Raw genomic sequence first — 27,500 nt, forward strand, 5'->3', positions numbered from 1 at the left:
AACGTTTAGCAAGATAGGAGCCATGTGAACAAATGCTCTTACTGATCCCAGAGGCGGCAGAGAGGAGACCTAACAAACTCATTTTAGATGAGGACATGGATAAAAAAGTGAGAAGAAAATCCATCGCAGTTCCACTCAGGAGTCTACTTTTGGGATTTGGTTTGAGTAGAAAAAAAAATAAAGAATGCTTTAGTATTGCAGTCAGTGTTTCAAGAAGGACATTATGTGATACTCTATGGTGAGGGATTGATCTGGTTTGGAAACTCTGGATGGAATAGCTCGCCCGCTCCCTTTTAATCAAACCATGATGGGTTTGGGGCTCTATGCATTTTTTAAATTAACCATTAAAATTCAAACACAATAACAGAATTAGGCTCCAAAGAGGTGAAGCAATGAAGCAAAGTATTGCCTTCAGGTATCAGCCAAACACCCAATTCATAAATATATATATACTTTATATATATATATAGACAGTATATATAAGAAATTTCATACATTTACCATGTTGAAGTTAATGGATTTGTAAATACTTAAGTAAGTGGCACGTGACAGCAAATTGGTCCAAACAGCTAACTAAGTAAAAGGCCACTAATATGTGTTCGGAGCGGTGGTGTGCAATGGTGTGCATACCGTATAACTCACTGTAGATTACTTCAAAACAACATGATCCATTTTCAAACATTAGCTAAGACATTAACACTTAATGTCAAAGGCTCCCCATTAAACATTAGCTACTGCATCGAAGGATTTTCATTAATGATGAAAATACTGGAATACTTCAGTCAAGCTAGCTTAATCACAGGGCTCTCCTCGCTAGTTCTCTCCTCTTGAAAAACAGAGGGGAAAGTAAACATGGGGGACATTCTGGAAGCAACAGATAAAGTAGATACACACTGCCACACACACACACACTGGTCCAGAACAAACGGAAGGGATCCGAACCACTGAGGCAGTGACGGCACCGATAAGAATAAGACGGCTGGATGACTCGGACAAATAAACAAACATAAATCTAGTTTAGGACACAATGCACCAGATGAAAGACTGCTTGGGATGAAGATGATAATAAAAAACGAAATAATTGTAATTAGAAACAGAACGCCAGGAGCCAATAGTGGGCTCTGACAAGTCAGTGCCAATGGGTGGTTCAGTGCATGGAGCATAAAACTAACTATAATAAAATATATTGCAGACAATCCTGTTCTCTTATAAGACAAGGGCCTTCAGTGCCTTCTTCTAAAACAATTGTCTATACCTTATCTTTATAATACAATGGTCTTATACCGTGTCCTTATAATACAATATGGTCTACACTTTGTCTTCATAATACAATGGTCTACACTTTGTCCTATAATACAATATGGTCTACACTTTGTCCTATAATACAATATGGTCTACACTTTGTCCTGATAATATAATATGGTCTACACTTTGTTCTATAATACAATAGTTGATTCCTTGTCTTTATAATACAATGGTCTATGCCATGTTCTTAAAACAATAGTCTAAAACAAGGATGCACAGCACACAATCTCAATCCCCATGAGAGAGAAGAGATAGATAGAGAGAGAGAGAGAGAGAGAGAGAGAGAGAGAGAGAGAGAGAGAGAGAGAGAGAGAGAGAGAGAGAGAGCTAAAAGCAAAAGAGCAACCACTCTCTAAGATGTGCGTCTTGTAGCTCACCGTCTCTGCTACTATGAATTCAAGTCAAGACGAATATAGAAATACGTCTCTGCATCTTAACTTTGCAGTTCACAGAGAAACATTTACTCATTCCCTGCATTGTTTAATAATGAGCACTGCTCGGCTACCCGGTGTGTCCAGTTCGTACCAAGCTATACCTCTATCGTCAGTATTCTTCACCCCTCCTCTGTCTCCTCTGTCTGCTCACCCAACGATGAGGGTCTGCATCGTTAATCATGCTTCATTAGCTTGATGCAATCAATTACAAATAGGAACACACTCCTTATGGTTGATTTATCAATACTTTTTGAGTCTTACAAAGATCGATGTACGCAGGCGACCCTTTTGAAACGTTCAATTGAATTTGGGATTTGATTAGACAGAGTAAATAAAAGCGCTTGAGGTTATAATTGCTTAAACTATGCAACCTTTCAATTTGATCCCGTGAACCGATATTTTCTCCTTTGGAATTTCATGAGCTGTTTGGTATTCTCCCTCACTCGTCCTCTCCACAGGCCAAAGTTTGCAGCTTACTCTTTAGTAAATAGCATGACTCCTCGAGTTGACCTTAAGGATCAGGGATCTTGTGCAAGTATACATACAGGTAGGGGACTTCAATTCAAGATGAAAGACTCTTTGTTGACATTTGAACGGGTTGATATTTTCTCTAGTAGCCCTTTAAAACACAGATAATAACGCAACGCACAAACACGGACGATGGATGGATAAAAGGGATGAAAATTGGTAGACATGGTAAGACACAGGGGATCAAACCCAAAACCTTCTAGGCAGGAATGTCAAACACCATTACCATACTGTGTCACTAGTCTCTAGCCCAACCAGTAAGCATCTTGCTCAAGGATACCAAGGTTACCAAGGTAGGCTCTGGACATAGGGGATCCAACCCACAACCTTCTGAGCAGGGGTGTCAAGCCCAGTGTCCATGCTGTGCTGCAGTACTCACATCTTGACGAAGGGGTCTGAGTAGCCGTTGGAGTCCATGGCTGCCAGGTGGGCACAGCGTATGATGCCCACCAGGAGACAGCTCTTCTCCGTGTTGTAGCACAGCGACACCAGGATACGCCCTCGCTGCAGGAACCAACACGAAAACCACACATCAGGATAAGCAGAACACTGCTAGGTAATGTACAGTGCTGCTGTACCGATGCTGCCTGCCGTCATGGTCATAATAAGGCTTTGGGGGCAGAACTCACAAAAAGTCCAATTTGGTTGCTTGTTTGTTCGTGCTAATGTGTTAATTTAGTTATTCATTTATGGATAAATAATTGTTTATTTTCTTTTAGCGGACATCCTGGGCATGGGGTCGGTTGTCTGTGAGTGTGTTTGTTGCTTGTGTGTCCTGTCTTGTAAACATTAAGGTTTTAGGCTATTGAAAAGGAATTAAGAACCACATCAGCACCCATCCTCAACTCAGCCAACCCACAGACCAAGTGATTGCTATTTGTGGTTGTGAAGTGTCACTTGCCACACATTGTATGGTAAGTGTTTTCAGTCAGGTGATGCAACCAATTTCAGCCAAACAGAGAATACGTAATTGCTAGTGATGTCACCTGCTACAAATTTCGACCAATCAAAGCTAATTGCTAAATCCTGTGTGTCACCAAAGATGGCTGACAGATGACTGTTGGTAAACAAACCATTACGCTGAAGAAACACCTTTCTTCTGGAATAAATCTGTTCCAGAAGTTCCATAAATCTGTTCTCTCCACATTTCCCTACACTCTCTTTATGGAAACAATGTCCCCAGATACCGATGGAACTGATTAAAATGTCTATAATTGTAATCCAAACACTCGGTGTACACTAGGGCAATTACATTTAAAGAAAAGCAACATAAGTGGTGCAGAGAAGATGAGTAAATTAATCAAATGCCGTCTAAATTATGCGTCCGAGGGACGATTTTGATGCGCTGATTGTGTTGTTAATGGCAACGCTAATGTTTAGCATTACCTCTTCCTCTGCTACGGGGGCGCCCTGTTCCACGGCCTGGCTGTTACCCTCCTTATTCTGAGAGAGAGAGAGAGAGAGAGAGAGAGAGAGAGAGAGAGAGAGAGAGAGAGGGGGATAAAGAGAGAGGGAGGAGATGGGGAGAGGGGGAGGGGCAGGAAGAGGGGGAGAGAAAGTTGTGAGAGAAAAGGAGGAGCGAGAGGGTGGTAGAGAAAGAGAGATAGGGGGTGCTTATAGGGGGAGAGAAATAGAGAGAGTGAGTGAGAGAGAGGGAGAGAGGAGGGAGAGAGTAAGAGAGCGGAGAGAGAGAGAGAGAGAGGGAGGGGGAGAGAAATAGAGAAAGAAAGAGAGGGAGAGAGAGGGGAGAGAAAAATAGAGAGAAGGAGAGAGAGGGGGGTTAGAGAGAGTGAGAGATAAATAGGGGAGAGACAGATAAATAGAGAGAGGGAGGAGAAGGACATTTGGGAAGATAGAGAGTGGGGCAGAGCAAGAGAACGGTAAAGGGAGAGAAAGGGGGAGTCAAATAGAGAGAGAGAAAGAGGATGATAGAGAGAGAGAAAGGAAGAGAGCAAAAAGAGGGAGCAGGATGGAGAGATGCAGAGAGAGAAAGAGAGATGGGAAAGAGACAGATCGAGAGATATAATGAGGGAAGGTTATGAAGGATTGAAGGAGGGACAAAGTGATATATTGAATAGAAAAGTACAGATAAAGAGTGAGAGAGGGTGAGAGAGAGAGAGAGAGAGAGAGAGAGAGAGAGAGAGAGAGAGAGAGAGAGAGAGAGAGGAGAGAGTGGGTTGATAGCTGCATGGCATTCAGGTGAATATAAATGTCAGGCTACAGAAAATATTCTGTCTGCACGTTCACTATAGATTCACTGAACACAATGTGAAAACACTGAAAGAAAGAGACGTGCACACACACACACACACACACACACACACACACACACAAACACACACGTACAAGCATTTATTTATCCGAACACCAATATAAACAAACAACAAAAAAATAAATATACATACACAGCTCAAAGATGCACACACACATACGCACACATACGCCTACATGATGAATGAATACCAATATGAATAGTAAGTACACATGGAAACAAACCAGCAAACTGAAAGATGCCCACAAATTCAAGCATGCGGTCAAACACCATAATTAAAAAATATAAAGGGAACATACAGGAAACTGCATACTTAGAATAAACACATACAATTATCAAATACACATGCAAAAACACACGCACACACACACAGACACACACACACACACACACACACACACACAAATGAACACAAACACTAAAGCACGTACACAGACACCAACACAGAAACCCACTCACAGGCTTAACACACATGCACAATAACCCCATGTGAAAAATAGAAACAGCAAATGAATGTGAGCAAAAAGAAAGAAAGGCACACACATGCACATGCACACACGTACATGCACACGCGCACACTGAAGTGCATGCACACACACACACACACACACACACACACACACCAATAGAAACCAATAGGAACAGCAAATACACAACATAAACTGTCACACACACACACACACACACACACACACACACCCACCTGTGCGATCCTCTCCAGCCCCATGTGGTAGCGCTTGTTCTCTCCCTCCTTCAGCTTCTTCAGGGCCACCCGCACCTCCCCAATGAACTCATTCCTGCCCAGCCGGTCCATGTCGCACACACACAGCCTAGACACACACACATACACACACATACATAGGTACACGCATGCACGTTCAAGTCCACACACGAACACACGCACACACACACACATTTACATAGACCCACACAGACCCACATGCATGCACATTCACACACACACACACACACACACACACACACACACACACACACACACACACACACACACACACACACACACACACACACACACACACACACACATGCAGAGAAAAGTGTAGGAGGTGAGTTGTTAACGATGGGCTCCCAGTCACTCCTGCTGAACTTATCGGTGTGACGCAAGGTCTAGACACATGGAGATATGCATCTCTCATCTTAGTGTCTTCCCCCTCTCTCTCTCTCTCTCTCTCTCTCTCTCTCTCTCTCTCTCTCTCAGCATGTTATCTCTCTCGCTTTTCTTAGTCCTTAGTCTTCGACATGCAGTCGATTTAAACAACTTAAACATTTAAATGTTGCATTGTAATTAATGTGGTATTTAAAACAAAATATATCAATTATTACTTTTGTTACTATTGTTGTGTTATGAGCATGATGATGATGATCAGGTTGAAGATGATAATGATGATGATGATGATGATGATGATGATGATGTGGATGATGAGTTGTAGTCAAGGTTGTGGTACCAGCAAGTCAAAGTCGTTTCAGTCATTAGTAGTACCACCTCAGTAACAAGTGGCTGTACTCTGTGCCTCCTCTCAGGTGGCGTCTCGCTGCCGGAGCAGACCACGCGAGCAGACGTTCAGGGAGGGCGCAGGTTCGCAGAGCACTCCTGCAGTCTTAATCGCTGCTTCTTTAGGAGGCTTAAGATGTCCCAGCAGATGGGAACTTAGTGAATGGGGTGGCTCACACCCACACTGAAACAAGGGGCACAGACTTCTGACGCCCAGCGGAACGACTCCTGAACCGGATCGAACCACCGAGGGGCTCCCCTCTGAATGGCTGCTCTGAGAAAGACCTTTAAAAAGGTTTATTAAGGTCTTCAATTCGTTTTTTTTCTATGCATTTCATTAGTTATGCTTATGTATGCTCGCTGTCGTGGCTGATGCTGTTATATAACAAACACAATAATAAACCTAATTTACATAGGTCACAGAGATATGGGCGCATGCTCGCGTGGGGACACACTCATTGCCCTGCTGCAACCTATAGGCATTCAAGCCAAGCACTTTAATCTCTCTCGCTCGCTCTCGCTCTCTCTCTCTCTCTCATTCTCTCACACTCTTTTTCTCTCTTTCACACATGCACACAGGCACACATGTAAACACACACACACACACACACACACACACACACACACGCACACACACGCACACACACACACACACATGCACACAAGCGCACATGCACACAAGCGCACATGCACACATACACACACGCACACACCTCCCCCTCACCTCTTGGTCTGACATTTGGATATATGATGCGTCAGTTCCACTCTGATGAGTATCTCTCCACCAGAAGCTTGGTGTTTACGCTGGCACTGCGATGATTGCTGTGACTTATATTGACATACGTGTCGGGGTGACGCAAAAGAGGTTGCTGTGAAATCCGACACCCGTGCGATCCGTTTCTCTGCTACTGTAACGCTGCTACATCAATTTTCTCAAGGCAGCACGCTGCTGATATCAAGGCTGACTCCTGCGGAATCTCTTGCACTATTAACGTCAGATCACATCAGGCACTATAACACACTGTGCTTCGGCGTTGGGTTGCGATTTTCTTTTTGTAACTTATTGTACTCATCACTCTTTCCTTCACAGTGTCCCACTTATCTTATGGGTGCTGCAAAAGATGTCCTTCGTTTTAGTGAACTCCCTTTTTTGCAGTGAGCCCGTCACTGTAAATGTTTTTTCTTCTGAGCCTGTTTGGTTTTAAAAGACGTTTCTGGGAGTGCTGGAATCAGTAGCTTTACCTGTTTCATTATTGTCTGTCAATACTGAATTCCTGCTGCCCTCCAGTCAACGCACAGAGAGGACCGCCTCTTTGTGGAGTCCCTCCTGTTTGGATGAAGTGAGACCGTAAACATATTTCTGTTTACTACAGAGCAGAGGGGGTGGGACCTCACTAGGGGGGATAAGGTCTCACTAAAGAGACCTTATCTGTGATGGCTGTCGGAATAAATAGCTATTTTAAACGTACTTGAACAAATAAATATTTCTTTCAGCAGCTTTAAATATATCATTTTCAAAATGAATACCAAGACTGTCCAATAATGATGATTTAAAAAAAATTCTTCTTCTTCAAAGAGCTCAGTCATATGTGAGACTAGCGAGGGAACGTTCTCTTCAGTATTAAACCGCCCACCGTGGTAAGTTAATGGCGTGTTTCTAGGGTAAGCATGAAGTTTGAATTGATCTCATGGTCTCTCGCAGGCGTCTGCATTTGGGAATTAATTAGGCATCGTAACACTGTGAGAAGTGCTTTGGGCGGTTTGAATCACGTCTGCAAGACACAGCCGAGGCAGGGCGACCACTGTTCTTACCTGATTATTCTTCTGTCCAGCTATACGTTTATTTTGCACGTGTGAAATTACATCATAGTCATAGTGATTTATGAGAAGTTTCGACTAGAATCAATAGGTCTAGGGATGATTGACTGGTCCATTATTCATTTCAAAACAGCAACAAAACCCATAAATCTGAGAAATGGCAGAGACGGTGTCGACATTACAAAGTTTTAGATTGAGTCTAATTAGCCTTATCAGTCATCTTGTATGTCGCCTGTCGTCTCCTCACCAATATAGAAATAAAGAAAGAGAAACTCAAATGGACTGCTCAGTGGAAACATTAAAATGCCCATTAAGACATATAAATTGGGATTATGACCCCTAATTTGAGTTCTATTTCATCCCTACTGACCGCCAGAGGCGGTGCTTCAGCACTGGATGTCTCCATCTCGCGCATGCGCAGGTCGAGTGTTTATACCAACAGAGTCACCTGTGACCCCTGATGACACCTGCGAGTCTATATCTTCCGGTGACATCAGAGGATCGGTTCCTTCTCATCTTCTCGCTCGCAGGTAGAGGTATGTCAGTGAGCTTTAGCTCAACTAGGACAAATTCTACGGAACTGCTGCTCGTCGCCGGTAGCCTTGCGACAACTTGTCGGAGCTGCGGGCTGCGCCCTCCAAAGGCTGCGACGGGCTGAAACGGAAGGTTTGGTGCGGTCTGCCGCGGACACTCTTCTGAACCGGTTGGTCTCTACAACTGCCCGAGTACCGGGCATAGTGTATAAGTTTCCTTTCGAGTATTCTCTTTTCGTAAGGTTGGTGAAGGCGTCGTACTCGCTCCCTCTCCCGACATCAGCGTCATTATTACGGGCATTAGCGGTCGCGCTGCCCATTTGACTTATCGTACACCGTTGGTTGTATCGCCTTCGTTATAGTTCGCTTGTTGGTGAAGCCAGTGTACTCGCTCCCTCTCCCGACATCAGCGTCATTATTACGGGCATTAGCGGTCGCGCTGCCCATCTGATTTATCGTACACCGTTGGTTGTATCGCCTTTCGTTATAGTTCGCTTGTTGGTGAAGCCAGTGTACTCGCTCCCTCTCCCGGCATCAGCGTCATTAGTACGGGCATTAGCGGTTGCGCTGCCCATTTGATTTATCGTACACCGTTGGTTGTACCGCCTTTTGTTGTAGCGTGGTTTGTTGGTGAAGCCAGTGTACTCGCTCCCTCTCCCGACATTTGTACTACCGCTACCTCGTTTTGCTGGTTTTACCGGCGTTTTCGTCCGGCCCACTCAGTGCGTATTTCGCTGGCACCTGCGGTTGCGCCAGTTTGATTTCTGCTTCTCTTCATTTGTGCAGCACTGTTGAAGGCAGTGCGCTCGCTCCCTCTCCCAGCATCTGTTAGGTCCTTAGCTTGTGTGTGTCTGCCGGCCATGTTTGGTGAACACTCCTGCTCGGCCTGTCTGGCTTCTCTGCAGCCTGCAGATGGCCATGACATGTGTCCTGCGTGCCTCGGCCCCGAGCACCTGAGAGAGGGGCTCTCGGAGGATTCGTGCATGAACTGCAGCTTCATGCCTCGGGCAGTGCGGGCTTCCAGACTGGCTGAGGTTGAGCACCTGCTGGGCCAGGCGCCGGAGCCGGGACAGTTGACCCCAGCTCAGCAGTCGCCGGCTCAGCCTAGCCGACCCAAACGGCGAGCGGCTGAGACTGCGGGTGCCTCCTCCGGGAGGAGGGCCAAGGAGTCTAAACTGGCCTCCAAGGTGGACCAGTTGACTGAGGAGCTGAACCAGATGAAGTCCCTCGTCCTGGCCATCCGGTCTGGAACTGGTGCAGGCGATACGGGCGCTCCTGCTCCTCCTACGGTTGTGTTCGAGCCGGAGGATGATGCGCTCTCCCTGGTGGCATCAGCCACCGAGTTCGCTGACTATGGGGCGGACACGGTTCCCCAGGACACCGCCTCCGGGCACGGCTCTGGAGTGAGCTCCCGCTCCTCGGCCCACAGTGGTGGTACTGGGTCCGAGGATAATTCGATGGGTGCCATCATTCGTATGGCCCTGGCCCGCCTGCAGCTGGACGTCCCGCAAGTTCAGCCGGCTCCCGCCAGCGCTTTCTTCAGGCGTGGCCCAGCCCCGGCCACCTTTACGGTGCCTCCGTCGGAGGAATACCTTAGGGAGCTGCACGCGTGCTGGAGGGATACTAGAGCCCTCTCTCATGCAACATCGGATGGCCGGACCCTAGCCGCCATGCAGGATGCAGCCAAGTTTGGCTTGGCCCGCATGCCAGCGGTTGAGCCGGCTATAGCGGCTCTCGTCGTCTCGCCAGAGGAGGCTCTGAGGCCAGACGCTAGGTGTCCTCGCCCTCAGTGTAGGGTTACGGATGACCTGCTCACTAAGGCCTATGATGCGGCAGCACGCATGGGACGCATCGGCAACTCCTTGTCCCATCTGATGCTTGCTCTCTCAGCATCGCTGCAGGAGGCTACGGTGGACGCGTCCGTCCACAGCTTTGGTGACGCGTCTCTGCAGGCCTTCGCCTTGATGTCCAGGGAACTGGGGCGACTAATGTCCACTCTTGTCCAGGCTCGCCACCAGGTGTGGCTGGCACAGTCCCCTCTCACTGAGACATGCCGGAGAACCCTCCGCAGTGTCCCCGTGGAACCTGGGGAGGTTTTTGGGTCGGCTGCTCTGGAGGCGCTTGAGCGCACAGTACAGGCCAGACAGACTCGACAGCAGCTCTCTGGGCTTCACAGGAGTATGCCTCCTCCCAGCAGGCCAGGGGGCTTTGCAGCTCCCCCCCAGCGCCGCTCGCGGCCACAGACCTCCCCCAGTGGCTTTCGAGCCCCTCAACGGCCGCCCTTTAGGCACCCTCAGACCTCGGATGCTGCCCCTCGTCCCCCCAGGGCCTCCAGAGGCCGGGGGACCAGGCGCTGAGAGCCCGGGGCCGGCCCTCGGCGGTTTTTCCCAGCAGCAGCTCAGTTACTGGGCTGCTTCCACCAGGGACCCGTGGGTGATTTCCACCTTGACCCACGGGTACAACATTCAGTTCCGACGCCGGCCCCCAGCCTTCGGCCGGGTCAAGATGACCATCATTCAAGACCCGGCAAAAGCTCATGCCCTCAACCAGGAGCTGTCTGCCCTCCTGGACAAGGGTGCCATCGAGCCGGTAGACCCCCTGTTACCACCCGGGGGGTTCTATTCGACTTACTTTCTTGTCAGAAAGAAAGATGGCGGACTCCGCCCAGTCCTCGACTTGAGGGGACTCAACAGATTCCTCAAGGTCCTGAGATTTCACATGCTCAGCACTGCAGAGGTGCTACGTACTGTTGCCGAGGGGGAGTGGTTTACCTCAATAGACCTGAAGGATGCATATTTCCATGTCCCCATAGCGCCACACCACAGGCAATTTCTGCGGTTCGCTTTTCAGGGCCACCATTACCAGTTCAGGGTGCTCCCGTTCGGCCTCTCCCTCTCTCCACGGGTGTTCACCAGGTGTGTGGCGGCAGCACTTTCACCCCTGCAGTCGCGGGGCGTAAAGATTCTGCCTTACCTGGACGACTGGCTGGTCTGTGCACCATCCCGGTCTCAGGTGACCCGGGACACTGCAACCCTTCTCTCACATGTGGCCCAGCTCGGTCTCAGGGTCAATTTCCAGAAGAGCTGCCTGGTTCCCTCACAGAGTACTCTCTTTCTGGGAATGACTCTGGATGCCATTACCATGAAGGCCTGCCCATCACCCAGGCGTGTGGACGACATCCTCCGCCTCCTTCTCCTCTTTCGGGAGGACCGCTGTCTGCGCTATGTCCTGTATATGCGCCTTTTAGGCAAGCTGACGGCTGCTGCCACGGTGGTCCCCTTAGGGTTGCTGTCACTGCGTCCCCTTCAGAGGTGGCTGAATAGCTTCCACCTGGATGCCAGGCGGCACCGGCACAGGAGACTCAGGGCGTCACGGCGTTGCCTCCTTGCCCTGGCTCCATGGAGGGAGAGGTCTTTCCTCCTTCAGGGCATGCCCATGGGCTCCATTGCATCCCGTCGGGAGGCTGTCACAACAGATGCCTCCCTCTCAGGGTGGGGCGCTGTGTGGCAGAACCGGACAGCTCAAGGGCTGTGGCCCGTACCGGACCGCTCAGAACATATCAATGTGCTGGAGCTACGGGCAGTGCATATGGCACTGCAGTCCTTTCTCCCATTCCTAAGAGAAAAGCACGTGTTGGTACGGACGGACAATGTCTCAGCCGTCTCTTACATAAACCACCAGGGGGGAACCAGGTCTGCGCGGTTGCTGCAGGTGTCCCGGGACCTCCTGTTGTGGGCGGCCCCCCGCCTAGCCAGCATGAGGGCAATATATTTGCCGGGGGGACGGAACCAGGCTGCAGACTTCCTGTCCCGTGGCAAGCCTCCACCGGGGGAGTGGCGGCTCCATCCAGAGGTGGTGCTCAACATCTGGGATGTCCTCGGCATGGCAGAGGTAGACCTCTTTGCCACAGAGGAGTCGACCCATTGCCCCCTCTGGTTCTCCTTGGCAGAGGAGACCAGCCCTCTGGGCCAGGATGCTCTCGCCCACGATTGGCCAGAGAGTCTCCTCTATGCCTTTCCACCGATCCCTCTCATTCATCAGGTACTGCAGAGGGTCCTCCAACAGGGCCACAGCCTGCTGCTGGTAGCCCCCTTCTGGCCGGGGAGGACATGGTTTCCTCTGCTGCACAGACTCTGCCGCAGCGCACCGTGGCGTCTCCCCGACAGGGTCGATCTCCTGTCCCAACTGGGGGGCCAGATTTGGCACCCCGACCCTCAGCACCTGCAGCTTTGGGTCTGGCCACTGCAGGGCCCGACCCGCTGCTGACAAGGTGTTCAGACGCCGTCCAGGATACCATACTGAACGCCAGGGCGCCTTCGACCCGAATGCAGTATGCGAACAGGTGGCAGCTGTTTGCCGTATGGTGTTCAGACAGGGGTGAGGACCCCGTGCACTGTGCAATTCCAAAGGTTCTGGAGTTCCTACAGTCCCTTCTGGAGGGCGGACGATCCCCGGCTACCCTGAGGGTGTACGTGGCAGCCATCTCCTCCCGACATGCTCGTGTCGATGGCAACACCGTGGGGGGCCACAGACTCGTGTCCCTTTTCCTTAAGGGAGCCTTGAGGTTGCGACCCCCACAGGCACAGCGAGCTCCAGTGTGGGATCTGCCCCTGGTGCTGGATGCCCTGTGTCTGCCGCCTTTTGAGCCCCTGGCACAGGCGGAGTTGAAGTGGGTGTCTGCTAAGACTGCCTTTCTCCTCGCCATCACCTCAGCAAGGCGCGTCGGGGAGCTGCATGCTCTCTCTGTGAGCGAATCATGCCTGAGGTGGAACTCAGACGGCTCAGGGGTCACCCTCTGGCCGAATGCGGCTTTCCTTCCTAAGGTTCTCTCACCATCGAACCTTAACCGGCCTATCCACCTGGCTCAGTTTACCCCCCCTGCAGGGGAGGAAAAGTCAGGACTGCTGTGCCCTGTGCGGGCTTTAAGGGTCTATCTAAGTCTGACCACAAGCATGAGACGGTCAGAACAGCTGTTCCTCTGCTACGGTGGTCCTAAGAAAGGCTGTGCTCTCTCCAAACAGCGACTGTCGCACTGGGTTGTGGATGCCATCACCCAGGCATATAGACACAGTGGTCGCCCCCTGCCATCCGGGGTGAGGTGCCACTCTACTAGAGCTGTCGCTACGTCATGGGCGGCCCTGCGTGGCGTGCCCCTGCAGGACATCTGTGATGCGGCATCGTGGGCATCACCGACTACCTTCTCCAGGTTCTACCGGGTGAATGTGGCCACTCCCCATCCACTGGGTGTGGCCCTGCTGCCCACCTCTACTGCTTCCTCTCACTGAGGTATGTACTGGCATTCCTCGTGACTTTGCTGTTATGGGTCATCCAGTGCTGAAGCACCGCCTCTGGCGGTCAGTAGGGATGAAATAGAACGAAAGTTACGTATGTAACTACGGTTCTATGAATCCCGGATGACCGCCAGAGCGTCCTGTCACTCAGAATCCTTGTGGGCTCGCGAGAAGATTCTGCAGGAACCGATCCTCTGATGTCACCGGAAGATATAGACTCGCAGGTGTCATCAGGGGTCACAGGTGACTCTGTTGGTATAAACACTCGACCTGCACATGCGCGAGATGGAGACATCCAGTGCTGAAGCACCGCCTCTGGCGGTCATCCGGGATTCATAGAACCGTAGTTACATACGTAACTTTCGTTTGTTGTATAGGAAAGTAAAGCTTCAGATATACTATTTCATGTGAGTGTTTGTGTGGTGGCTTTCTTTCTGTGGAACTTGCAGAAAGCAAACTGCCTGGCAATCCTTTCTTATGATTAAACTGTCAGTCAGCCGGCCATACAAGGCCATACAACTGCCAGATTGGCTGGGGAAGTTGTATCTATCTCCGCCTGCAAAATGGGGTGCGAGATTGGCCATAATCACAAACTTAAGGTTGCATTGGAGATGAAAATATGGATAAAAAAATAAATTTATATAGCACATATTAATCATATACAAATGTATATTAATATTCTGTCATCATCAAATTCCTGACACTGAACGTTATTATACTACATGTTATGTTATGTTATTGTACCACATATAATTAATCTGTCTAAATGAAGGAGATTAATATAAAGTCTGAAGAAAAGTGTATCAACAACAGATGAATGATCATTTCATCATCTGTCTGTCTGTTGGTCTCCCGCTCTGTTTGTATGTCTGTCTCTCTATGTGTCTCTCTCTGTGGGTAAATTGTTCTCTCTGTATGCCTGTCCATCTGTCTGTAAACAAAATATCAATGTCACATCATAAACTGATCATATTTGCTGAGTTGCTTCTTCTAAATGTTGCAGATTTTTCTTCAGAGGTAGATATTATAAAACACATTAAATACATAAAACATTGGTGATTGTCTCACTGGATACCTTCAGAACGAAGAGTTGTTTCTACCCTAATGATTCTATTCCATAATATCTCAGTCGTAACTGATCGCAGTCGAGAACAAAATGGGCGAATCAATGGGCCGGCCAAGCAGGCCCAGGCATCCTGTCAGCCACGCCATTAAAGAGACAAATGCTCACAAGTTCAAACTGACATTCCTACCAAGCCAGCGTTAAACACAGTACAAGGCCATGGGTGATGATCTGGAAAGTTGTAATTTTTCCCTCAAGGAAAATAGCTTCTTTAGTCCATAATTCGGATTAATAACGACAACTGAAATGACGCCCATAGTATACAGGTATGGGGAACAGAACTGTTACGGTGTATATAAAGCGATTGATTTGACCTTAAAACATCTGAGCTACATTATTGATCGCACCTTCAACATCCGTCCATGGGTATATAGCTTTGGCCCATCGCCAATCCACAGCTAAATCAAACACTAGCCTCCCCAGCACCGGCCCACTAGCACCGGGGACCGCTATTGTCCAGTCTGTATTGTATCTATATAACCACTGGGGAGACAAGGCCTTTCAGGGGAAAAGATCAAGGAGGAGACAGTGGGGTAGCCATTGATATCTTACTGATAGGAAAAAAGTGAATTTCAATTTCTCTATTGCTTCTCTTATTGCTTTTTCTCTCTGACTTTCGGCCTCACTTCAGACTTAGTCACACTGCTGATCCTTTCAGACACACACACACACACACACACACACACACACACACACACACACACACACACACACACAGACACACACACGCACGCACACACACACACCACTGAAACACCACTCACACAATGACTTTTGTGTGCACTTTTTGAAATTCTTAATAAAACATGCCCAAAAAAAGCCCATCCTACCAAACCAGCAGTGGATAATATTCAAATGACAAGTATTAGAGCGGATGTATATTTGTAGGCTCATCTTGGAAAGCCTCTTAGTACTTGACAAGGTGTGTTGGAAGACCTGATCCCCTTTAGCCAGCCTCTCTGTACCAATTAAAAGATTAGACAGCATGTGACCGAGCATGAAATCTGCATCGAATAAATTTGTTGATCCTATGCAGCTCCCTTCTAATGAGCCACCGGCCCTCAGTGATAAGGCTGAACCAAGGAGGAGGAGTTCAAGGAAACATTTTGATGTGTATCGGGGGAACCCTAAAACTTTCTCAACGGACAAGCATTTATGAAACTTTTTATATTTCACTATTCATTTAACATTATGGATTTACATAATCCTTCATCCTCATGAAAAGTAGTCCAAAATATAAGTGCCTGTGACGTTACCGCTTGTGTTAGCGTCGTGACGTGAGCATTGTGAAATTGTCATCATGTTTTTTTGTTGCCCTATGATGTTAGCATCTGTGATGTTAGCACTGTGTATTAGCAGTATAATATTAGCAGTGTGTATTAGCACTATGTCTTTAGCACTGTTCAATTAAAACTATAAAATGATCAGTGCTGTGAAATTAGTAGGCTATTTGGTATTTGCATTGTGTATTAGCGCTGTGATATCCACATTGTGGCTTTAGCACTGTTTGTTAAATAGTAGAGGCACTGAAATAGCTCTGTGAATTAGCACTGTGTATTAGTGCTGAGAAATTACCACTGTGAATAGGCACTGGGATATTAGCACTGTGACATTAGCACGGTGGCATTAGCACTGCGCCATTAGCGCTGTGACATTAGCACTGTGTAATAGTGCTCTATTTGTGCTCTGCGAAATTAGCATTGTGTATTGCCGCACTGTGACGATAGCTCTGGGTCTGAGTGTTCTGAAATAGCTCTGTATATTAGCTCTATGATATTAGCTGGTTGTATTAGCAGCGGGACATTAGTGCTGTCAAAAAGTTAAGTGTTCACTTTTATATCGCTGCGAAATAAACGCTGTGACATTAACACTGCACGTGGCATTAGCACTGTTGACTCAACAGCTCTGTGAAGTCACTGTTGTGTTGCCGCACTGTGACAGTGTATTAGCATTGTGACATTAGCACCGTGTGTACTCCAGTGTCTGTGTGAGGAACATAACTCCACGAAGAAGAGGCTCTCGTGGATCTCCTTGCGCTCAGCCTCCAGTCTTTACCGAGGAGAAGCAGGGAGCTGGCACAGCCCTGCCTGCTCCAGATTTCTGACACACACACACACGCACGCACGCACGCACGCACGCACGCACGCACACACACACACACACACACACACACACACACACACACACACACACACACACACACACACACACACACACACACACACACACACACACACACACACAGCAGAAGCAGCAGCATGCGATGACAGTGGACGGACATGAGAGCAGCTTGCAGCCACCACCTCCTTAGGGATCCCCACCCCCCCTCCATCCCTCTACCCCCGTCCGCTCCGTCCCTCCATTGCCCCCACCCCTGCCTTCAGTCTCTCATTCCATTCGCTCTGTTTTGTTTTTCGCCTGCAACCAGAACTGGGTTTGGTTACAGGTCGTGACGGTGCTGGTTCTGAAAGGTTAATTTGCTTGGTTGTTTTTGCAATAAAGTATTTGTAAGTTATTTAAAAAATAATAATAACCCTAATTCGTTTTTGTGTGTGTTTGTGTGTGTGTGTGTGTGTGTGTCTGTGTGTGTCTTTCTCTCTCTTTCAACTGTCTCTCTATGTCTCTCTCTTGTCAGTGTCATTCCAACTCATTTTTCCCTTTCCTGAATTCAAATTAGATTTAACCTGCCTAGCCTGTTCCCTCCTCCTCTCGCTCCACTTATATATATATATATATATATATATATATATATATATATATATAAAACGTTCACTAAGAACTCCTCGCCTCTTCATATTTATCTCTGAATCCACCTCTTCATCACTCTCCTCTTACCATGTCACCACCCCCCCTCCCTCCCTTGGTCTGGCGGACTGCAGGCTGTAGTGTGTGTGTGTGTGTGTGTGTGTGTATGTGTGTGCTGCCTCAGTTCTCCTTGACTAGAGGTCAGGTGGGCTGCATCACGTCTGAGGGGCTTCTCTGGGAGTGTGGGTTTGTTTGTGCGTCACCATGTGTGTGTGTGTGTGTGTATATGTGTGTTTGTGTATGTGTGTGTGTGTGGGTGTTTAAGTGGGTCCCAAAATGCATAAAGACGCCCCTTCTTAATTTACAATAAGTAATTGCCGGAGGAGATGTCTGTGTGGATGTGTGTGTGTGTGTGTGTGTGTGTGTGTGTGTGTGTGTGTGTGTGTGTGTGTGTGTGTGTGTGTGTGTGTGTGTGAGAGTGTGTGGGTGGTTGCATACAGGGGATTGTGTGTTAGGTGTGCATACAGGCATATGTGATTTAATGTGTTCTTGCACACACTATAGATATACATAGTAGGCTGTATATATGGTTCTTAATGTGTTTGTATGTATATATGTATATATATATATATATGTGTGTGTTTGTCTATGTTTACACACAGAGATAGATACAGTAGATTGTGTCTAAAAGCTAGGGTAAGCATTTTGGAGAAACCAGCCAGAGTCAGCTAGATTTTGAGAGTATCCAACTGAAAAAAAACCTCACCCAGCCCTTCAGACATCCCTCCTAAGCCACTCCACCAAAACACTTTACTAGTTGGCTAGCTATAGCAAAAGGTCTGCCTATCCTTGTGGAAGACTGCGGTCATGAGCAATGAGTGCAGGGAGAGAGTGCGTGCAGGCAGCTGGGTAGGTCAACAGGCTGGTAGGCCATCCGATGGTTTCATTCAGGCTGAATGAAATGATCGGACATGCTTGTTACAGGACTGCGAGAGCAGCTGAAATTCTTCTATTTTCTGCAGAGTATTCGATTTTATTGATGCAGTCAGGGTGTAAAGAGACTTTCGAAAAAAAGAAAGAGGAGAAAAACGGCATCTGAAATAAATTGCCTACCCTAGCTGTAGTGCGTTAGCCTATATACACATATTATATTGTATCTTTATGTGATAGTCAATTTATACATAATATATACAGTATACTGTATCTTAATCTGTTTTTACACATACACTGATATATATATATATATATATATATATATATACAGTAGATACAGTAGTAGCTTCATAAACACTGATATATATAGGGTATATACACACAGTGAGACACATAGTATAGTATACTGTGTCTTTATATGCAGTGATGCATTCAGGCACGTGTGCCTTTGTTTTGGTGCCTGCTCTGTCCCCGTGTGGGTGGAGGGGTCTGCGGTGGCCTGCTGCTAATTGCCCTTGACACACAAGCAGGAGGATAGGCGTACTTCTGCCGCCCGCATCGATAGGAGGAGCTGCCAAACGTGCAGCACAAATCAACATGAGCAGCTCAGCATGTGTGCGCTTTTAGATTGTTTCCGAGTCTGTGTGTGTGTGTGTGTGTGTGTGTGTGTGTGTGTGTGTGTGTGTGTGTGTGTGGTCAGAGCGAGTGTTTGTGTCAGTGAGTGAGTGAGTGAGTGAGTGAGTGAGTGAGTGAGTGAGTGAGTGAGTGAGTGAGTGTGTGTGTGTGTGTGTGTGTGTGTGTGTGTGTGTGTGTGTGTGTGTGCGTGTGTGTGACTCAGAGTGTATGTGACTAACTATTCACTTTTAAGTATTCATCTGATCTGCATCATACAGTCGCAACACTAACAAACGCCTTTTCGGAAAAAACGGATGCATGAAGTCAGCTTGACACATACCACATAAACACCACCACCACCACCACCACCACCTACACATCAACCAAACTTCAGAGCTTGTCTGAAGTGAGTTGTGTGCGTGGAACAAGTTTCAAGTGTGTCACAGATTTTGTGCCCTCAGGCTTGATCTCAATCACTTTACATGGAGAGGGCCTGGAGGTGGAGGCCAGCTGTTGGAGGAGCTGGGGGAGCAGGAGGTTGAGGAAGAGGAGTTGAGGCTGGAGGAGAAAAGGAAGGAGGAGGAGGAGGAGCAGGAGTTCAAGCAGGACGATGAGGGAGAGGAGTTGAGGCTGGAGGAGGAGGTGCAGGAGGAGGAGCAGGAGGAGGAGGAGGAACCTCTATACTACAGCCAACACCTTAGCAGTCCCCGTGGCGAACACAGATGGGGAACAGTTGGCCGTCGTTGGCCGGGCTGTGATAATAAATGAACCAGCAGCCCCTGTCCTCTCACACCCCCGAGGGGGGGAGCAGACTGTTGTTGACGCTACAATGTTAACTTGTGGTCATACATCTGATGCACCCACCCCTCGACCACACCATCATCAGAGTCATAGTCATAGTGTTGGTGGTAGTGTTTGTGTGTGTGTGTGTGTGTGTGTGTCTGTGTGTGTGGGTGGGAATGGGTAGGGGGGCGGGGGGGTATCTGAGTGTTTTGGAGGTCATGTCAGGGGTAGTAGTGGTAGTGATGGTGGTAGTTGGGGTGGTAGTGGTGGTGATGGTGGTAGGTGTGATGTTGGTGGTAGTGTGTGTGTGTGTGTGTGTGGGGGGGGGGTCTACCTGAGTGTTTTGGTGGTCATGTCTGCGGCGGTGATTCCGTGGTAGATCAGCGTCTCGTTCCACACGGGGTTCAGGGTGTTCTTCAGCGTCTTCGTGCGGAGTTTGTTTGCCTGGAGGGAAGACGAGAGGTGGGGTTTAGGCGGAGTAGATAAAAGAGTAAAATATTGAGCGTTTTACGATTTAATGTGATGAAAGGGGGTGTTGAGGAATTGGTGGGGAGGGGAAGTACAGAAGAGATATCTTGTAACTTTGAGGACAAGATAAAGTGGTTCAAGTGTGATGGCTTTTTACAGCTCTTCATGACGCATTCCTCCCACACTGTGCCATCACCAACCGCTGCCAAGTGCTGGCAGCGCACCCTTATAAGACACACTCAGACCAGTACACTCAGACTGAAACCGCTGCACTTTCAAAATTCAACCTTGTCTGCCATTGAGATCTTTTTATTGCAAGCCTGACAGAAATTCTGAGTTAAGACCGAGCAACAACCAGTTTATTTTCTTTATTTTTTTCAGACGTTGTGCTTGCAACATGTTGTCGTGCTTACAAAATCAGCAAAAAACCCTCTGAAGAACCTGCAGGGGGTTCCAGCGGAAGGTAGGCCAATTCACCCTCCTGTCCGATAGTAGGCCATGTACATCGGGTGAACGCACCCTTACTTTCAGAAACAAAGCTAGGATCTCTCCATATTCCTAAATTGAGCGATTGAGTGATGTCAGTTACCCAACCACCTCAAAATCCTGACTCTGCGTATTTAAAGTTAATAACTTTTCAAAAAAAGGGTGACTTTATTATCTGTTTGAATATTTGCATAATGTAGTGTACGTCCGTTCTACATTCTTCACATGAATTACTTAACGGTCCATAGCTTTCTCATTCGCTTTCATAGCAGTTTGTGTACATAACACCCGTCGTATCTATCTTATCTGTTTGAATTAAGTTGTTTATTCTTCCATTGCTTGTTCAGCTTTGTTTACCATCTCATTTGTTTGTCATTATTTGATATCGTCATTATGCTGGCACAGTTGGCTAGCTACCTTTTGACGGCATTAATGCTGTTTCACTCACTAAGAGATTACGGGTAATGTTCCGACTGCTTTGCTACATAAGTATTGCGTCAGATTGATGTCACATTTCCTTAGCATGATTAAACCTGCTCACAAGGGAGGCACTGGCCCTCTTATGATTGGCCGCTTTTAGACTGTCAGATGATGGCGGTCATGCAGCACAGTGTAAATCTTCAGGGTTCGCCACCATTTTTCCCTCAACTGTTTCTTCAACTCAGAATTTTTTGTCAGTGGTTTGAAAAAAAAAAGAGAAAACGTTAAAAAAGTAAACAAGCCTCAGGCCAAACTTCTTATTTTTGATATTTATGCCTGTTTTCAAACAAGGTTATACTGCATTAACACTATCATCTGGCCAAATTGTCTGCAGGGTGTTTAGTTAACTGAAGCTGTCAATCAAGGTACAAGGAGGTCCGTGTGGATGTGATCGCTTTAAAAAGTGACCAATCACAAGAGGGCCAGTACCTCCTTTGGGTTCCGCCCCCCAAATTGTCAAAACTGACATCAACTCTCACGAGCAGAACTCATTTGTGAGAGCAGAATTAACCAGTGTGAGTGTGTATGCCCGCCAGTGCTAGCCAACTGAAACACTCTCGAGCGTGAAGGGCTGCTGGTGCTCGCTGCTTAGTTGAACACATGCAGGTGCCATTCTTTGCCTCTCCCTGTTGTTTTGTTTCTCACTCGTAGCTACCTCTACAACTCTCGGTTGTTGAATTTCTTCGCAAGGAATTATATTGTGCGAGAGGCAGTTCATATCTGCGCCTGTGAAGTAATATATTACTTCACAGGCGCAGATATGAACTGCCTCTCGCACAATATAATTTAGTATAGTATTTGCTCATTACCATGATTTAAAGCTCTCAGGAGGAGAATATCTGATGTCATACAGAAGGGCTGTGGAATGTAAATGTCCAGATATATCTTCAATTGAGAAGGTGAGTCACCTAAACATTCATTATTCAACCATCCACCAGTGATTACAATTATTACCACCATTGTTTTGCATACAACATTACACTCTTACTGATTTTCTCATGCATTATATTTTTCAGTGCAAATAAAAATAAAACCGAAAATATATTGTGAATGAGTGTGATGGAAAAATCCCTCCCTCTTTCCAATAGAAAGGTATTAAGAAAGCTTTATTTGTATCGCCACTAAAAAACTTTAAAAGAAAGAAGATTTCTGTATCCTTTAATAGGCATTTGTGCCGCCAAAGAGAATGAAACAGAGATCTTCGAGATTGCCACTTATAGAATATAGTAAAATCAATAAATATCTATAGGCTACCCAGCCATACATATCACTAGACTAACCTATACCCAAAACAGGACCCAGGCTTAATTTACACCTTATTTACATTTAAGATATAAAATCAAATGAACCACTTGGCTTAATGACTGAATAAGTTAGGCATAGATTATATACTGTATAAATATGTTAGATATTCTAGATACTATTTTATGTGTAGTGTGTCTGTCTCCCTCCCGTAATCGATTCAGCCACTACTGTAGTGACACAATTGATTTCACACGTGATAGGCTAGGGTTACACAGAACTGGAAAAAAAACTCTGTAGTGGTGGCATCAGTCATCTTCATGTTTCATGGAGGTCTGCTTCATTTGGATGGTTTCTAGGATTATTTCTGACACTAAAAGGACCAAGAAATCTAGGAGAAGGCTACAAAAAGATACAATAACTTAACATAATCTCGACGAGATGGTGCTGTAACAGACACCACTCCTGCTCAATTGTAGTAAAAAGGAAAGATGCTAGTTTTCTTTTTAACAGCAACACTAGAGTGCTTTCCCCAGGTGTATGTGGGTGGACAATAGGTGGATGGCCACCTGCTGTTCAGGGGGGTGAGACGGCAAATCTACATGTAGGATTCCTCAGAGCTTTGTGCAAAAAGTATTTGCAGGGAACCGCAGATTCAACACGTATATAAAAAAAAAAATATGAAATGAGTTGTGCACACTTTTATCAACATTTTTATCAAAATTCAGCAACTATTGTTATATCACTTTACTGTATTGCAAACCGACTATTCAACCTCACAATTATAAAACACAACTAAATATTCGTTTTTCAGTTACCAAAATTCAATCTACACTTGATATACTTTAGAGTGAAATCAAATTCAATAATTGACAAAAAAATATACTTTTGGACTGCTCACAGTGATCTGGACAGATCACCTGCTGATCCTATTCTCCACCAAACGTTCATTTTATTTGACCAGCGATGACTCCGTTTCAAGGTCACCAGAGCAATGGTTGACAGATAGGAACAAACGGGGGAAGCCCAGCAGCAGGCCTGAGCTCATATAGCACCAGTGTGTGTGTGGCAGATGTTGCAAATTGACATGGATGCCAGGCGTGGCCCGCCCCGGTGCTTCAGGGGGATAAGTGACCGAGGAAGGAGGTCAAACGAGGTAGAACGCCGGCCGGTCGGAGTCGACAGGAGGGATCAGAATGAGGCCGCCGTCGACTGTGGCGAGATCACAGAGTGACAGCTGAGAGGGAGAGGGGCTCAGAGTGAGAGAAGAGGACAAGGAGGGAGCGGGAGAGACAGAGAAAGATAGAGAGAGAGGGGGGAACAAGGGGTGAACAAGAGATACAGAGAGTAAGGAGAGAGAGAGAGAGAGAGAGAGAGAGAGAGAGAGAGAGAGAGAGAGAGAGAGAGAGAGAGAGAGAATGAGAGAGAGCTAGTGATAGAGAGAGAGAGAGAGAGAGAGAGAGAGAGAGAGAGAGAGAGAGAGAGATGAATAGAGGTAGAGAGATGCATGCATACATGTGCATGCATCTACATACTTACATACATACTTACACCAATGCATGCATACACTCCTGCATACATGCATGAAATGTGATATTGAGTGGGAGAGAGATGGAGAGTAGAGAGAGAGAGAGGTGTACAAAGGGGGAACAAGAGAGACGGAGAGTAAGGAGAGAGAGGCTTAGAGTACGAAAAAAGAACAAGGAGGGAGCAAGAGAGAGAGAGGCAGAGAGCGAGAGAGAGCAAGAAGTGTGAGAGAGAGCAATGAAGGGATGAAGACGATGAGCACGGGGAAGTGGAGACATCATTTATCATTCTCCACAGGGAGAACGTCAGACATCTGCCACCTACTTTCCAGAGAGGCGAGAGAGAGAGAGAGAGAGAGAGAGAGAGAGAGAGAGAGAGAGAGAGAGAGAGAGAGAGAGAGAGGACAGTTGGCTTCCTCACCACTGACTCACCTGTGTGTCCCCTCATCCCCCCGCCCCGCCCCCGCCCCCGCCTCCCTCCCTCTCTCCCTCCCTCCCTCCCTCCCTCTCTCCCTCCCTCCCGCCCTCCTTGACAACACACCCCCGCTAGCATCTGCCGGCCTCCCCCTCCCTCACCCGATACAGCCTCCTCCCCCGCCAGGTCTGCGGAGGCGAGCTCTGCTTCCGGAAGGTAACACACCTAGATCAGTCTACCAGCCTACCCGGTGGACTGTAGCAAACGTTGATCATCTGTCCGTCACACATCTAGGTGGACACGCCCACCTGTGATGTCATAACAGACCGTTTTTCAAAACGGCTTGTAACGGCCGATCACACCACACCTGGCGGCATGTCATGGGACCTTTAAAGTGACATTACAGTCATGTTTTGAAAAAAACATGCGCTGAAATAACTTTTCACTGACTTTTGTATATATATCTCCATAAATCCGGCTTCAATTCCCGTATGGCATATGGCTCAAACGAGGACCGGCGTGGCTGTGGTGATGCAACAGGAAACGCTGCGCTGTGGCTCTAATAGAACCAGCTGGAAGGTTTCTGGTAGATTTAGGAGTTCCCCCACACACCTCCACATTCATTCATCAATTCATTCATGTTTTCCCCTCCTACGTGCTCCCAGCAGGGGGGGGGGGGAGACTATGGGTGGGTAAGGCTTTCAGAGATAATTAAAGAAGGGTGATGAAACTCAGACAGCAGCAGTGTCCATCACTCACACCATTTTTACACACACACAGCTGCAGACAATCAGAGGTCGGCCCTGGTTAATGTAACCTGCAGACCCTGAGACCACCTGCTGGTGCAACAGGAATGCAGAGAGAGAGAGAGAGAGAGAGAGAGAGAGAGAGAGAGAGAGGGGGGGGCGGCCGGCCATGTGGAGAGGATCTGAGGAATGGAGTGCTTTACGTCATCGGCGGCGCCACCCTGATCCAATAAAGGTCTGGCTCCCCCCTCCCCCCCCATCCCCCCCCCATCCTCAAGCCCTCCATGACGCCACCCCTCACTGATCCGCTACTCCACTGAACCCCCCCCCCCCCCCCCCGGCCACGCACCACCTAATACCCCATGACGGGAACGGCAAACTACGTCTCCGTATCTCCGGAGAGGCGTACTCCACCTCCAGGGATTGATATTCCCATGTCACACAAGGGGATGGAGCGCAGGGGGTGGGGCGCACTCAAAAAACACCAGCAGCCCTCGTCTGTTAAATGAGTTTCAGCATGGCGTTGCGGCTGGAACCGGGCTCCCCACCCTCACACACACACTCCCGTGGCCCTGCATCCCCTCGGGGTGATCGGCTGTCAGGCTGAGACAAGGCCGGGACGACGTCCTCCGTAGGCCAGGGCACGGGGGCTCAGTCGGGCCTGTCATTGTTTTTAGGATGTGAATGACATGCCCATCCATACTGCTCACACATAAACGCTCTCTCTCTCTCTCTCTCTCGCTCTCTCTCGCTCTCCCTAGCTCGTTCTCGCTCTTCTGTCCTTGTCCATCTATCTCTTTCCATCTCTTTGTGTCACCTTCCTCTCGCTCTTTCTCTCTCCCCCCTTTGTCTCTGTCTAACTCTCTCTCTCTCTCTCTCTCTCTCTCTCTCTCTCTCGTCTCTCTCTTTCCCTCCAGCTCACCCCTCTCCATTGTCTTTTTTCCCGCTTTGTCTTGTCACGTTCCTGTTGATCAGTCCACTGCCAGCTATCCCTCCATTCTCCCTCTCCGTAGTTTCTTCTCCCTGCTGCAGGCCCCTCCACCTTCTCTTCCCTCCGTCTCTTCCCTCCTGCTGCTCCTGCCTTCCTCCCACCTCTCCTCTCATCCACCTCTCCCTAATGCAAGCCCTCCTCCTCTCCCATCCTTCTCCTGTCCTCTCCCCACCCCACTGCAATCCATCCTCCTCCTCTCATTGAATTGTTCATTTTGGCTTATCTTCAACTCTCAGCTTGGCCAGCCGCGTTTCTCCCTGTGCTTTTTGAAATTTTATGATAGAGGACAAGGTGTTTCCACTGGAGTAATTCATTTGATCGGTAACGAGGGCTGTGGGGACGGGGGGGTGGGAGGTGAGGCGGGTGTGGGCAGCAGCAGTGACATCCCAGCGGACCAACAGAGATACAACCAGGGGGTCACATGGGTTACTTGTCGGTGTGCGCCCTGCATGCCGAGGTGACGTTCACTCCGTGTCGGCCTCCCAGCATGCCGCTGAACCCCGGCCCGTGTACGGTTGTTGTTCGGATGCGATTTATGGATATTTTCTATAGCGCTACAGCTCAGCTTGGAGGCAGGCCAGCGCTCTCTTTACGGTCGTGCCCCCCCCTGCACCCCGGCGATAAATATTAATGGGGCACTCACATTTCACCCGTGTTTCATCAGCCTATGGTTTTATCCAAATGCCCCGTTTGGAAAAACCTCTGCTGTCATTTAGACTGCGGGCTGCAAATGGGCACAGTTCAAAGGCCGGTTTGTATTTTGAGTTTTAGTGTGTTTTAAGGTGTTTCAATAGTGTCTCCGCAGCTGCACTCGTCTTTCCTGCTGTCCCTCCTCATGAAATATTTCTACATCTGCTTTTAAATAGGCTCATATGTGCGGCCATGCTTCTGTCCTTCCTTCTGTCCTGCCCTGGGGACTTATAACAACGTTGTGAGGGTCTGAGCAGCGAAGAGAGGGAAGGAATAAATCAATCACATGTTTTTGTGTGCCATCTTATGTGTACAACGTGTATGATGTATGTACATCATATCTAAAACTATCTGTGGAAAATGTGTGTGTGTGTGTGTTTGTGTGTGTGTGTGTCAGCATATGTGCCAGGTAATGTGTTTTTCTGTGTGTTTCTGTGACTAAGTAAATGTGTGTGTGCACTCTCAGCATCTGTGAGTGTCCTCACAGGACCCTCTATCCACACACTACATACGAACACACACACACATACACACACACACGCACACACACACTCACAGAGTTT

At 47.9% G+C, this 27,500-nt stretch overlaps 1 protein-coding gene across 1 annotated transcript in view; it reads right to left on the minus strand.

The window, feature by feature from the left end:
- Positions 1–27,500, minus strand: part of doc2g (double C2-like domains, gamma) — a gene marked incomplete at both ends in the record, with an annotated part of 43,058 nt that overhangs the window by 12,366 nt on the left and 3,192 nt on the right. The window contains 4 exons of the mRNA XM_084465413.1: positions 2,647–2,771; positions 3,654–3,710; positions 5,243–5,369; positions 20,228–20,337. Coding sequence (XP_084321539.1) covers positions 2,647–2,771; positions 3,654–3,710; positions 5,243–5,369; positions 20,228–20,337 — 419 coding nt within the window. The remainder of the gene's footprint in view (positions 1–2,646; positions 2,772–3,653; positions 3,711–5,242; positions 5,370–20,227; positions 20,338–27,500) is intronic.

The sequence above is a fragment of the Micromesistius poutassou genome, assembly GCF_964030765.1.
Source record: "Micromesistius poutassou genome assembly, chromosome: 3".
NCBI classification, from domain to species: Eukaryota; Metazoa; Chordata; class Actinopteri; order Gadiformes; family Gadidae; genus Micromesistius; species Micromesistius poutassou.